Here is a 14,711-nt window from a genome sequence, read left to right as displayed (position 1 = left end):
GAAACTTTAAGCTAGCTGCGCTTATCAGCTGGGGGATAGGTCGGGGGGATTGTGGTGGGGGGGTGGGGTGGGGGAGGGAGAGGATTGGAAAAACACAAACAACAACTCAAAACAAACTCAATCTGGCAAAACACATCTCCAATATAGTCACTACATGAGTTGCATATAGGACGGAGGGCTTTGGTTTAAAATGTCAGCCTTTGACCCCAACCAAGACCACAGTAAAAAGGACTTATCACTTGATAATGGCGGCCGGCCTTCCATCATTTGCTGTCTGTGCTGCATTTGATCATGACTAATCGCCTGACTAACAATTTTTATTCAACACGATAAAATTTCTGAAGTTACAGTATTTACAGTATAATGCTCAAATTACAATATATATTTTCTTTGAATTTAAGAGAATTATAATAATAAAATAGAGAATAATTTAGAAAATATGTAATGTTATGTATGAACTATGCAGCCAAATTGACTCTGCAATCAAAGTAACCTTAAAGTAACTGTAAATCAGAGACAAATAACTATTATATTTATTTACGGCTTAAGACTAGTGTATATTTATAAAACAAATAGTGATCAGCAAACTACAAATGTATTTAGTTTTCGTCTTCAGGTAGTTTCTGAATATATATCGATATAAAATATACTTACTTGCAAAAACACATACTAATCAGTGTGTTATCCACTATACAAAAAAGCTGTGTTATTATATTCAATATAATGGAAGCATGAACTAATTTATTTCAGGAAGAATACAATCTAATAAACCGTAAAAAAAGCAGATGTTGTGAAGAAACATGCGGTAGAGAATTCCTTTACATGTTTTGTCAAACCCATGTATCAAATCTAGGTCTATTTTACATAAACATCAATTCACAGAGCCCTATAATCAGGCATGTGCAGAGGGCAGTGGAAATCCTGCGGACAAAGTGACAAACCATTCAAATGGCCTTTTTCTGTTATGTCTCGATGCAATGTCCGAGGTTCTTCAACGCAAGCCACAGTCAGTTTCTATCCTCACAGACACAAATCCTAGGTTTTGACCATCAACATAACTGACTTTCGCAAAATAAGTTCAGCATCTCAAGAAATCAAAGCAGCATTCTGGTTTTTAGTGACTTTTTTATCCATTAAATAATTTGGAAACACTTACACTTCATTTGTTTTATTGCTTAGGTATGACTAAATATAAAATAACAATATTTACGGAACTTCTATGAAACATTATTTATAATGTGCTATTATGGGATATTTCTATAGAATATTCACAGCCAGCAGTGAGAAGTTTGTCGGCACAACTTTGAATTGGCTAGTGCACTACATCATACAAAATTAAGTTGAGGCATCGGACTCAATGTTAGAATTCTACGATTTCTGTATTTCCTAATACTTAACAGACCAAAAGAATATATTAAGTGAGGGTTCCTTAAACAACTTTTATAAAGTAATGTTTATAAAATAATGAAAGCCTGTTTTGGTGGTATTGCCTCTGAAAGCTAAAATAAATGTGTTTAACTTTTTTACTTTTTAGATATTTTAGCAGTTTGTTTGACAGTGAATGTGATATATAAGCATGTCAAACTCCACTTACTATACAAACTGAACTGGACTTGCACTGGTAATTGAATAAACAATGTCTTACTTTTTCAATAGGGGTGTTTCTTTTTAATAAAGCAAAGCAAGCTTGGCTTCAGTATTGCAATATACTTCAGTAATCTCATGAATGTTCAGCGCGTTCATAATTATATTTCTGTCTTACTAAATTGTCTTGTAGGCAGCACAGTTGCCGACTTATTTTGGCAAAATTATTGCAGAGAGAAATTTGTCTCCCCCAGTCTCTCCTCTGCTTATAAAACAGCCGTTAAAAATGTTTCCTATTCAATCAGCTTGTAAGAAGATTTCCATTCTATGTTATGTCTTACCATAATCAAACCGCACATCGCCATCTCATTCTCTCCTTTTCTCTTGTAGATTTGGATTTAAATTTTCATTCGATTTAGATCATCCTGCTTACCGGTACGCTACTGTAGGTTGATCTTAGCTTTTTAATGGCGGGTGGCAGAGCTGAAATTAATATGGAGCCCAAATGGCACCTGATACTGGGCACTAACATACAGAATGGGCAGGCAGTGGACTGAGGCCCAGTGCTTTTTACACATGTCTGCACATGCATGGCAGGGGTTAATATCACACACAGGAGACGGTTTAGATCACTAAAAGCATGTTAATGTGGACGCTCATGTCATGAAGTGACACTTTGTCTGGCTCAGTCTCACCCTGCTTTGTGATACTCATGAGTGACTTGCATGTTACTTGATTGCCGAGATAACAAGTGAATTGGAACCAAATAATGGAAAATGGTGGTTCCTGTAAAATGACCACCAGCCGCCCTAAACTTTTCTTACTCCGAACTTTTTCAGCAGGTTTGGCCATCAAGGCAGTTATTTTTTTCAGGTAGGCCTGTAGTGTTTTCTTGGTGATAACTGGGAAGGTGATTTGTAGACTATCCACTTAAGAAGAATTGTGTTGTCTGTGAAAAGGAAGTTAGGGCTTAGCAAGTGTCAAATGTGTGATCAGTGACCAGACTAACCTTTACCATCCAGAGACACGTCCTCCTGACCTCTGGGGATTACCATCACTAGCAGAGACACACAAGAGGTGAGACCCAGGAAGGATGTGTGTGTCTGTGTGTCTGTGTGTGTGTGTGTGTGTGTGTGTGTGTGTGTGTGTGTGTGTCTGTGTCTGTGTCTGTGTCACTGTGTGTGTGTCTGTATGTCTCTTTGTGTGTGTGTGTGTGTGTGTGTGTGTGTGTGTGTGTGTGTGTGTGTGTGTGTGTGTGTGTGTCTGTCTGTCTGTCTGTCTGTCTGTCTGTAAAAGTAAAATGTAAGCTAAAGTTTTCAGGTGTAGATTGTCAAAATGTTGTGGTCATTTGTTCGACAGACTTCTTTTTTCATACAGCTGCCAATTAGTATTGTGAGGATTTTCGGTCCAGCATTTAGATCTGCTCATTTTGTGATATTGTGCTTGATGCTGCGTTCTTACAGACAGACTAAACACAAACATAAATTCAGTTAGATTTCATGAAATTGTGTTTGTTGTATAATAATTAAGCTACGAGGCACTGAACTGAAGGATGTTAATTCACAAATCAAAATGCCACATTTGGGACTCAGTGTTTATTTTATGGTCACACCCACTGCTATTCACGGATGAAATGGTATTTCATTTTGGGAAAAGGGGTGATTAAGTTACAGACTAGCTATTCCATTACCGAATGGCAAGTGAAAAGTCGTTCTACTGCTAAAAGCGATTATTGCGTCGATGGCTAAAGAGAAAGTCCATTTTTAGCAGCGTATCGGCTACTATTTTCCTGCCTGATGCTCAAGGTTCTAATGCAATTTTCAAAAGATATGCTGCCCTTATACATGCAGACTTCAACACACACAATTATTTTCTGTTATCCTGACAAGAACCAAATTAATGTAGCTATTCCTGTTTTTCTAATGTCATTGTTCAAACTGCGGGCGTATTTCTGCAATACGCGCATATAGCCTTTGCAAGTATGAAATGCCGACTGGCTATAACTGTTAACTATTGATTTTACTTTTTGCTGAAAGCAAAGTCAGTTTTGATGTAGGCTACATTTCAAAGCATTTATAACATGAGAAAGTTTGCCCAACAATTGCGATTTTGTTTGCGCAACACAATCTAGGCAACCTGTAGGTCTATGTAAGGACCTGCTTGCAATAGACCCATTTAATATGGTGCGTTCATGCATTAGGCATTCTTATAAGATTTACGTGAAACTTGAACTTCAGTCTTTCGAAAGTATTCAAAGAATTACTGAAATGGCAGCTGGACACAGGCCTTAAAAATACACAAATGCATGCATATCGTAAATGACCCACTTCACCAGTAATGATTAAATGTGTTGTTACAAGCTAGCCTAACGAATGTGTTTCTCTTTTTAAATGTTTGTATTTTTTACTTTCGTTCGAGATGGTGTGAATGTAGGCCTATGTCAAGTAAAGCAATCTATTCGTGGGTTTTTTTTTTTGCTTTAGGCTAAGACCAACGCCCATGGATTTTTATTTCCAACACATTTCTTTGGCACCGTTAAACTTGATCGTCGTTGTCGAGCTAAGGTTAGTAACGAACGATATTTGTGCCACTGTGTTCCAGCTTAGAGGAACAGGCAGAACATTTAATTCACCATTTTTGTATTATTATTTATCAGCTCAGCCAAACGGTGAGTGTTTTTGTGCAACTTCATGCTTCTCCTTTGTTGGAACATAGGCCTAGGGTATTTCTTTAACCCTACACTTCCCAAATCTGAGAAAAGGTGCTTCTGCTTGTTAAACCTGATTTGGTGGATCTTGCGTTCTTGTGTCATTCATTTGAATTTCCCCTTGGGGATCAATAAAGTAGGCCTATCTATCTATCATCTATCTATCTATTTTGCACTTGTGGTGTAATTTATGAAGGTTTCAAATATGATCCTGATCCACAACTTGGTCACAACTCCTCACCCACTTGAGTTGAACTTCATGGTTCTTATTACTTATACGAATTTAGAAGAACATTTAACTATTATGTCACGGCAGAGATCCGGCAGAAAGCTTAATTAAGATAAATGCTATGTCTGACCATTGTAATTTAAAAACTACTCTATTTGTCGATGCATTTTGCCAGTCACTGGAACGGGTTTCAATGTTTTTTTTTGTATTTTGAACAAGATCTGCTATGATGGGATATGATGTAGCCTATAGCCCAATTGTGTAAAGCAAAATTATTTTTCCTGTTGTAGGCTGCTGTTATTGTTTATAAACTCCTGTAATTTTTATGAATACAAACGCATATGCCTGTAATTTCCCTGTGTCAATGCAATACACGAGTCCTAACTATTATACACTAGTAAAATGTTAAACCATTCGTTCTCGTCATAAGTTGCTGTGTAGGCTAGGCTCCTACAACACGACTCTGAAACTTCTTTTAACCTTTGGGCTATGAGGCGAAATTTGACTCACTGTTTTTTTAAGTGTCTAAACATTAGTTTTTGTCCTATGTTGAAAGGTGTCAACATCAAATGGAAAGAAAACACTTGACATTTAAGCCCTTAAGCGAGTCTATCTTTAGACTTTTTAAATCATAGAGAAGGCCCACTTCAATACAAATTATATCCCACTGCTGTTTCGAGAACATATTTGGTTTAGAACAAGCTTCGACTGGCACAAAACTGGGGCGTCTCGAACACAAATGGTCCGTAATTGTATCTCGAATTGTTTATTTTCATGGATTGTCCATGCATGGCGAATGATTTTTTAAAGTGGTTTATCACGAAATGATAACTGTTTCGTCACTGACTGACAACACATCTAAGTGTTTTGGTCTATTACACAACAGTATAGGCTATATGCTATTTCTTTCGTATTTAGCCTATCACTCATTCACACATAGGCCGACACACACACACACACACACACACACACACACACAGCGCGGGCGCACACGCATTCAAACAAATATGGCTTTGGAATAATAGGCCTACACCTGAGCCTTTTAGGTTCAAGTGCTGAACTCAACCTGCGCTGTGGTGAAAATACGCCCTGGGTTAATTAAGCTTAAAAATAGGCTACCGGACCCACCCGTCAGTGTATGCAAACAGCGGACAGACCAGGGCACCATGGTAGCCTGATAGGGCAAGTTGGCGCAAGCTGTTGACTACCTTGGACTGTGCCGCTAAAGATCATTTTTGCATCTTTAACATAAATTGATTGCTGATTTTATCACAGCGATTAGCGCAATGTAGCCTATAATACCAAGTAAATTGAGGCGTTAGCTTACAAAGGTCCATCACAATAGTCTCTTCTCTTCATGACTGACGTGATGTCATCTTATGTGGCCCTGAGAAGCATTGTCCCCAGCGAGAAGTCACCGAATGCTAACCTACTGTATTGTAGGCTAAGGTAGACCTACAGTGGCCTAGTCTCGGTCTAAACCCACTTTGTGACAAATAGACTATCCTACCCGGTAGAATTGTTTTTTTTTTACTAAATTTACTAAAATCTGGGAAAGCTGTTCATGTTGGGAATTTACAACAGGTGACCGAGGACACTGCATAGGCAAGCAATTGATAAGGTTTCTCTTGTCATTGCACAATACAGGCCTATGTTGTATCTGAAAGGCTCACCAATGCAAAATGGATGCTCCAAAGTGTGAGTGAGCTTTTATTCGTTATTACTTTGATCAAATGACTATAGTTTAATATTGTAAATCTGGAGGGCTGAAACGTCTGCTCTTGCTCGTCTATATTTATAAATAAAAGTAGCTCCTTTTGTTAAGACTTTGTCTTTTATTTATTAAGAATGCGAACTTCTCCAGCTTCATCCTAACTAGGCTACATTTTTTTACGCACCTGTTCTAAAACTATATGAGCGCAACATTATCCTTCTACTTCTTTACCCTACCAAATGATTCCTAAACAGCCCTCGTATGCACATATTTTATAGGGTATGGTTAAAAAATATTTTCCCCTTAACATAAAACAAATAACTTATTTTTTTTCTTTTCTTGACAAAGCAATACTTTTTAATGTTTAATACCTTATACTTTAAACAAATTAGTTTCAGCAACAAAACACACAATTACAAACTTCATACAATGAGAAATCTTGCCCCACTGAAAGTGCAAAACGTAGAAAGATTTTGCATATAAAATCCCGACATCAAAAAATGCAATATTGAGAAATAAACAATGACAAATTATATACGAAATTATACAGTAAAATGTCTTGGGATTATTTGTGTGAAACTCATGCACGTGGTTCACTAGTAACCTAGCCTACACGCATTGTATTTTCATCTAAATTAATTTGAAAGTGGATACATTTCTGGTGGGAATTTTTAAGAAATGTAAACTCATTCTTCAATGACATAAGTGCTATGGGATGAGGACTTGTCTTTTTGAAAAAATATTTAAAAATAAATGTCAGCTTTGAGACCATCAGGCCCGGATTTGATTTTGTTTTTCTCTCTTGAGTTCCATTTGAGAAATTCTGGACCTACAAAAGAAACATGATCAAAACAGTAAGCCTTATGCCACTGTTGAACACAACAGATACAAATGGATCTCATCGTGGTTAACGAAATGAATAGATGATTTTCTGTATGACATGCTATACTGAGGCCCACTATCATGCAGCCGGATGACATGGCATGTGCATGCGCATAACGAATCAGTCGACGCTATGGATCTCTCAGTCTGACACACAAAGAAAACGGAAATAAATTGAAGTATATAATTCTGTCTAAAATGGTTGATAGACTATAACACTGATTATGTACAAGAATACAGCAGTAGCCCACATTACATAATTACAGTAGGCTGAACCTAGAAGAACCTGAGAAGATTCAGATGTCTCTCTCTTCGTGTTTGTAACCCTGATTTGTTTAAGGCGCTTTTCACGAAAAGAACGGAAAGCAATAATTCATATTTACATAAATAATTTATATCGCTCTGGATAGCTCAATACTGACGGAGACAAGGACGATAGGACTTAAATACATTTTTAAAATAAATATAAAACATAAATTATTAACCAACCTATCCAAAACAATGAAGTTGTTTACACAATATATATAAATATGAGATATATCGTTACCTTTGGCAAGTCTAGAGTCAGTTTATAACCTAAAGGTAACAAACTTTGTCCCTTCAATTAGCCTATGTGACCAAATGGCGCGCACACTCCAGAAAGCCCTAATATGGCCATTTAACTATTAATTTAACCCGCACATATTGTGTCTTTTTCCACACAGGATATGCCATTATTACAAGTCAGTGTCGAATTTTTTACACATCCCTTATCACACATCCTGCGATCACATTTTAATCAGTTCAAAAAAGAGCTGGACGCAACTCTTTTCTGATGGGACAAGACGCTTGGGAATCCGCTTGAAACGCCCGGGTTAAAAGACGGCAAAGAGGTTCTGAGCGACTCCGAGAGCAGGGACGGCGGGGAGCAGGTGGGCACCCCGAACCCCGCCGCGCTCTGCTGAAGTGGCGGTGGATGCTGACTCCCCGAGACGAAGTAACCGCTCTGTCCTGACAGTAAACCAACAGGAGAGGTGTTCATACCATAGCTATTAGCTAAACCCAGCGGTCCAGAGGAACCTCCAAGAATAGGCCGTGATAGGTCCCCGTTACCAAGCTGTTCAACTCCAGGGAGCAAGGAGCCATACGCGTGCCCTTGATTCAGAAATCCAGGAGATGATCCGTTATAGTGTGGGGTGTGCAAAGATAGAAATGGAGAGATTTGCCAATAGAGAGGGTTGTTTGCTCTGTCATTTATTCCCAAACCGAGAGGCGCAAAACGAAGTCCTCTCTTCATCGCAAGTTTACCCCTGGAGGTAGCGGACCGCCGCCGAAGTTTCCCTGTGGTTCCCCCAATGAATACATCATCACTTGAGGGGTCTAGCATCCAGTAGTTTCCCTTTCCTGGGTCGTCGTAATGCCTTGGCACTTTGACGAAACACTTATTTAAACTAAGATTGTGGCGAATAGAATTTTGCCAGCCTTGCTTGTGCTCCCGGTAATAGGGAAAGTTCTTCATGATGAACTCGTAGATTCCGTTTAATGTGAGCCGTTTTTCGGGACTTTGCCTAATGGCCATCATGATCAAAGCGTTGTAGCTGAATGGCGGCTTGTCAAATTTTCCATTCTTGCTGGTCTCGGTCGTTCGCGGAGTTTGGCCGTCGTCCTCTTTTGATTTTTCCGGTTCTGATGGTGGAGACTCCATTTCGGCCGGTTCCAGGGATTTTTCTGAGTCTGACCCCGAAGGAAGATGGGTTTTCTCTGAGATGTCAGGGTCCGGTTTGTCACTTTTCGAGGGCAGAAGCAGACTCTTAATACTGAACGAGGTGGATCTGTGGACCATCGTCGGCTCTTTCTGATCTCCCATGCCGCAATCAAAATAAACCTCCGATTTTGCGTTTTAAAGGTAAGAGATCAGAGACGATATGATCAGGGTATTCCATGCATGAAGTAACTCTTAGGACAGAAGGGAGCTAGTAGCGGGATGCAGAAATTAGTAATTAAGGAGGTTCCGTCTTATCACTACATCACCAAATGGGAGGAGCTAGTAACTTGTTTTTTTTTTTTTAAACCATCAAAACATGAATTTGAAACGCGTCTCTGAAATATCTTAACAATAGCCTACTTATGTATGTTTGAAAACAATTACCTTTTGTTATTAGATTCAGTCGATACAAAAGCTTTAAAAAATACATGTAGGCTATTGGGTGTGCGTGCGCAGACTCCTGTGCAAGTATTTATTTTCATAGTTTGACCAGAATGTTTTTAAGACCAACAAACAAATATCTTACTTAAATTGTTCTGCAAATATTTTCGGCCAGTTTGAGCAGGCCGGTTTACCGGATCTACACAACTTCTATTTATATATAATTTGTCTGTAGGCTTGCCTACATGGTTGAGCGTATTTGCATAGAGCTTGCCTACAGAATCTTTGCTACTTGATCGCCCCCAGTGTACACAGCTGTAGTGACAGGAGGGTAAATGTTGATGGCAAGTGTGTCGGTACAGAGACCTCTGAATTCCAGGAAAAGATAAGCTGTTTATCTGTAAATCTGAGTCATTTAATGGTCGCTCAGAGATCAAAATACAGATAATAGATTTGTCTTCACATTAAAACGAACTTAGGCTATATAATGCCTTTCACTCAATTTGCAAATGCTTTAGTAGAGATAGGTAGCCTACTTTATGCATTAATGATACAATTCTGTTTTGGTCAGTAGATATTTTAGATTGCAGTTTACAAACCATATAGCATAACAACCTGCACCATTAACACCATTATTTAAAAGTGGTGGTAGTGTGTTTTATCATTAAAAAGTAAATGTGCTGCAGACAAAATATACTCTCATCAGTATATATTATGTGTCATTACATTGTGAATAGTGATACACAAACACATATATTTCTGTTTTCTTGAAAACAAACCTGATTAACCATCAGCCTCTAAATAGTTAATTTTCAGATGTGATAATGGTTTTAATAGTTGCACTGTTCAATCCCTGCACTGTTCACTTTTGCACATTGCACACTCTACCATAGCACCTTAACATGATCAATGCATCACATGGTTAGTCCATACCCTTTGTAATCAATTCCCATGCTCCTTTAAATGTATACATGAGAATGTATGAATGTATACATGTATACAATGAGAATGATTTTTATGTATGTGAGATATCTATGGGCATATTTACCAAATTAATATTTATTTTTTGGAGTGCAAAATAAAATGTTCAACCAATGTTTTTTTATTTATATATATCACATATTAAACTATTTAATAAATATCATTCCCTTTGGTATACTGATGCTAGTGTCACTCAAACTTCAGGCCATAGACCTTTGACATTTTTGCAGGGATATCAGCGTGTATTTTAAATACAGATATTAGTGCTCATGATGATTAGGCTAATTAAAATATTTATTGAAATATTTAACCAAATTGAGTCTCTGTTGGGTTTGCACCTTGGTTTTAGTTCCAGCTTTCTTAACATATTTCTATGACTTTTGATAACCATTCCCATGCAGGATATACAGCTTTGTAAACTGATGTCATTTCTGTCGTGCAGCACAACACTTGTCATTGGCTTTCTAGCTCTGTTATTGTGTTTATCATTGGAACAGAAATATTGTAACCTAAGCAAGCAGCAAAGCGACCCATCCAGTAGCCTGCAGTCCGCAGCTGCCCAGATTAAAGCAATTACAGCCGAAACAAAACCCTCTGTTGCCAAAATATGAAATGTAAGCTATTTAAGAGTGAGATTTAGCAGCAAGATTAAGACTGTGGGTTTCTCCAAACATGAACTTGGCTGACACATACACGTCCATTATAATTATGCCCTCCACAAAAGAAGGCTCTCTGTTATTCCACAGAATTATAGACAGGAGTTTGATCTGAATAGGCTGATATTTTACTAGTATTGATGGTCTTTTATAAATATGTGAATTCTATAGCTCATTTAGGGAAAGTGATTTTATGTTATTTCTACATAAAACATAATATGCCCACTAACTGTGTAGACCTAAATGCAGGCCTTGAAATATAAGTATAAGTTTATATACTCTTTTGATCCCTTGAGGGAAATTTGGTCTCTGCATTTATCCCAATCCGTGAATTAGTGAAACACACTCAGCACAGTGAACACACAGTGAGGTGAAGCACACACTAATCCCAGCGCAGTGAGCTGCCTGCAACAACAGCGGCGCTCGGGGAGCAGTGAGGGGTTAGGTGCCTTGCTCAAGGGCACTTCAGCCGTGGTCTACTGGTCGGGGTTCGAACCGGCAACCCTCCGGCTACCAGTCCGAATCGCTAACCAGTAGACCACGGCTGCCCCCAAAATGGGCACAGACAAACCACAACTGGCACAATCAGCCAAAGTTCAACTTCCCCAGCTGAATGGTGTTTGGGGAACAGAGGGAGAGTCTTGACGGACGAAGGAGAAAAGCATCGTGTCACAACATTATGTTGCTACAATATGGCTCTCCAAAAGTGGACATCTGCATGGTGGAACCTCCCTAAGGGTGTTCTGTGTATTACCCCCCCACCCCACACACACTTTTTTCTCTCTTTGTGTGGACTTTCCAGCTTACAGCAGGTTAAAGCTCTTGAAAATCAGTCCTCACAAAGATGCCAAACTAAATCACGTTACGTTGCCACGGCTCCAGGGGTCAGTGGGAGTTTATGGCTATTTTTAGCCCGGAGCCGTGAGGTAAGGAGCTGCGGTTCGCTCACTGGACTAGAAGAGCCTAGTCACCATCCTAGGGCTGGCCCTAATTAGAGAAGGGGTACGTTCCCTCAAAGTGTTGTTAAACAGCTAGCATCATTAAATGATAGAGAGACTATCACTTTCAACTCTCTTGCTCACTCACTCATCTTCTCTTTCTCTCACTGGCTCTCTCTCTCTCTCTCTTTTAATGTCTCTCTCTCTTCTCTCTCTTAGGTTGCTCAACAGTGCTCTTTGGTAAATCCAGTCCAGGTCACCGGAACATGAGAACCCAGGCTCAATGCCAAAAATGTGGATGGAGTGGGTGGAGGGGTGGGTGGTGGTTGTGGTGGAGGTGATGGTGGTGGTGCAAGAGGACACTCCTCAATTGCAGTCCTCTCTTTGCAGAAGTCTCAGATAAGTTGTGCAAGAGGACGCTCCTAAATAAAAAGGTGTTGTCTCAATGTTAGAAAACATTACCTTAACAGCCAATCAAATGCCACCAATCCCATGCCCACGAAGCAGCGTTGGAACATGCACATCCCTTGGTGTTATTGGCTGGTGCATTGGAACATGCACATCCCTTGTTGTCATTGGCTGGTCCAAGCCATTTGTTTGTACACGGCCCTGGTTCTTAATGGGAAACAAACAGCAGCATTATTTATAGCACACACACATGGCGCAGACAGCTAGAAGAACAGAAGGAGGAATTTGCCATATTCAACAAAAAGTGCAATTTTCTCCGCCCCCCCCCCCCCTCTCTCTATCTCTCTGCTCAGGTAATAAACAGTGGACAGCACCATCCAGGCCCATCTGATAGATTGGGACAGGAAGTGTGTGGAAGGTCTTATGGGGCTTACAGTACGTCCAGCTCTAGCTGAGCCGTCCCAAAGAAAAACAGTGAAAGGGCAAGGTTGAGCCAATTTGAGCAGGAGGATTTTGGCCAAGTGTTTATGGAAACACTCATAAGTTCATTGTTCAGTGTGAATTAAAACCTCTTGTACTTGCTATGTCCCCCTGCTTAGTGTTTCTGGTGTTGGGCTGTGTCAGCAGTCATCCAGCTGGACGGTAATACTCCTTAGGTTTCCCCAACAGCAGTGCCATTTAACCCAGAAGCCTCTGTTGCAGTGTCAGCATGGTAGTGTGTGTCGGAACAAACATCATTATTTGTAATAGGGGTTAATCAGAGGCACTGTGAAGACTGACACCTTTTACCCCCCTCTTGCACTGTGATTAGCTTAACCATGTAGCCAACACAGTTAGCCCTCTGCTGCAAGCAAACACTACAACAGTACAGAGTGTGTTTTTCCCTGAAGTGAATCTAGGTTACTATATAAAAAAACAAATGCCCAACCAATCAGTTTGCTGGAGCAAGGCCCTGTTTAGCTCCTCCATTTGAATAGATATTATGCAGAATGTCCTAACAGCTCAATCTCTCTCTCTTACCCCCTATTTCTCTCTTTGTGTGTGTGTGTGTGTGTGTGTCTGTCAATCTGTTCATCTGTCTGCATCTTTGCACAAAATCTCCATTATTTCATTAATCTTCGGTGTGTGTGTCTGTGTGTGCAACATGGAGATATATAATAATCTGTTTATTTATTTTTTCAGCTCATGTTTAGCCATTTCTTTTCATGGACTGCACATCAATATAAAAGTGAATCCTGGTGACTCACGGAACCACACTGTGTACAGTATATTTTCTTTTACATGCATGAGCGTGGAAATCAGACATGATCCCTTTCGATGTTGCCTCTTTCTGTCATTGTAAAGCAGAATTCACACAGCATCGGAATGCTGACCCACTAATGGGGAGCGTGAGCTGGGTATAGTCTGTGTTGCTGTGAAAGAATTTAATGTTATCCTACATGATGAGAGACAGGATGTGTTTTAGCCCGGGTGCTGTTCAGCTGCCATGGTTTACCATTTCACTGTGTTCATCTCAAATTCCCATCTGTATAATATAATGTAAAGTTATACAACAATCATATAAATATCCACAAACCTTATGACTGAGCTTACAAACCTGAATTATGAAACCTGTCTTTGACTGTTTTACTCGCTCAAGTGGAAAGTTATTGGAGGGGTCTCGATGAGTGGGGCCTTTTTGTCTTTAGTGACATCTACTGGTCACAGAAGTGTCTGAAATATTAGTCATTGAAATCTACATGAACAGCATGCTTTCTAGCTCAATGTAAGAATGCATGCTTAGAAAATCCTGTTCATTGGGCTACTCAGTTAATAGATCCATGCTCTGCTCTGTCTGACTGTTAAAACCCATTGTCTTGAATTAAAATGGCAGATGTAATTTAAGTGATACAATTTAGGTGTTCTTTCGTGCACTGTCTGATGTATGGAATTATTGTCCTTTCCCTTTTGGTTTTGACCATGACAATGTTAAACATAAAGCATTTAACAGTACATAACATAACATACATTTATGGTTGGGTCCAGCCAAGCCTCCAGTGTAGACACTGACGGTTACACCGTAATGTATATGGTCAAAACTCCTGGGAATCCTGCAAACAATGAAATATGGATGGCAGAGTTTTAAATAATGCATCGTTTTCTTCGTTTTTTTTTTTTTAATTGCGGTATTAAAATAGATGACCGGCGCTAACCTGATTTATATCCGCTGATTGGGTGGGGGGATGTGCTGAGCTGTGCTGTACTGTGTGTGCTTTGCTCATGTGGTCTCTCTCGTGCGCTGGCTCAGAACGGGCAGCCTCATTCCCACAGTGCCCCAGGTGCTGTCTGACATCACAATGCGTTAGGCAGCCATGGTGACACATCCCTCTTGTGGAACTGTGGGATGTGTGTACAGTGAACTCTGTGACCTTTAACCTTTTCATGTGAGTTTGCCATAACATCAACAGGCACATACACACATATGTGACATGCTGTGACAACTCCGCT

General features: G+C 39.6%; 1 protein-coding gene across 1 annotated transcript; it reads right to left on the bottom strand.

The window, feature by feature from the left end:
* Positions 1–6,615: 6,615 nt before the first annotated feature.
* LOC143124120 (forkhead box protein G1-like) lies at positions 6,616–9,075 on the bottom strand. The gene has a single exon (XM_076285438.1). The coding sequence runs from the start codon at positions 8,960–8,962 to the stop codon at positions 7,895–7,897; it is 1,068 nt and encodes a 355-aa protein (XP_076141553.1). The 5' UTR covers positions 8,963–9,075; the 3' UTR covers positions 6,616–7,894.
* Between the last annotated feature and the right edge of the window lie 5,636 nt (positions 9,076–14,711).

Source organism: Alosa pseudoharengus, unplaced genomic scaffold (assembly GCF_046254945.1).
Source record: "Alosa pseudoharengus isolate Yale_2024_CS ecotype anadromous, Long Island Sound unplaced genomic scaffold, YU_APseudo_1.1 YU_APseudo_1.1_scf_15, whole genome shotgun sequence".
NCBI classification, from domain to species: Eukaryota; Metazoa; Chordata; class Actinopteri; order Clupeiformes; family Clupeidae; genus Alosa; species Alosa pseudoharengus.
Note: the sequence above shows the minus strand (reverse complement) of the source record. Positions and strands in the feature narration are given on the sequence as shown.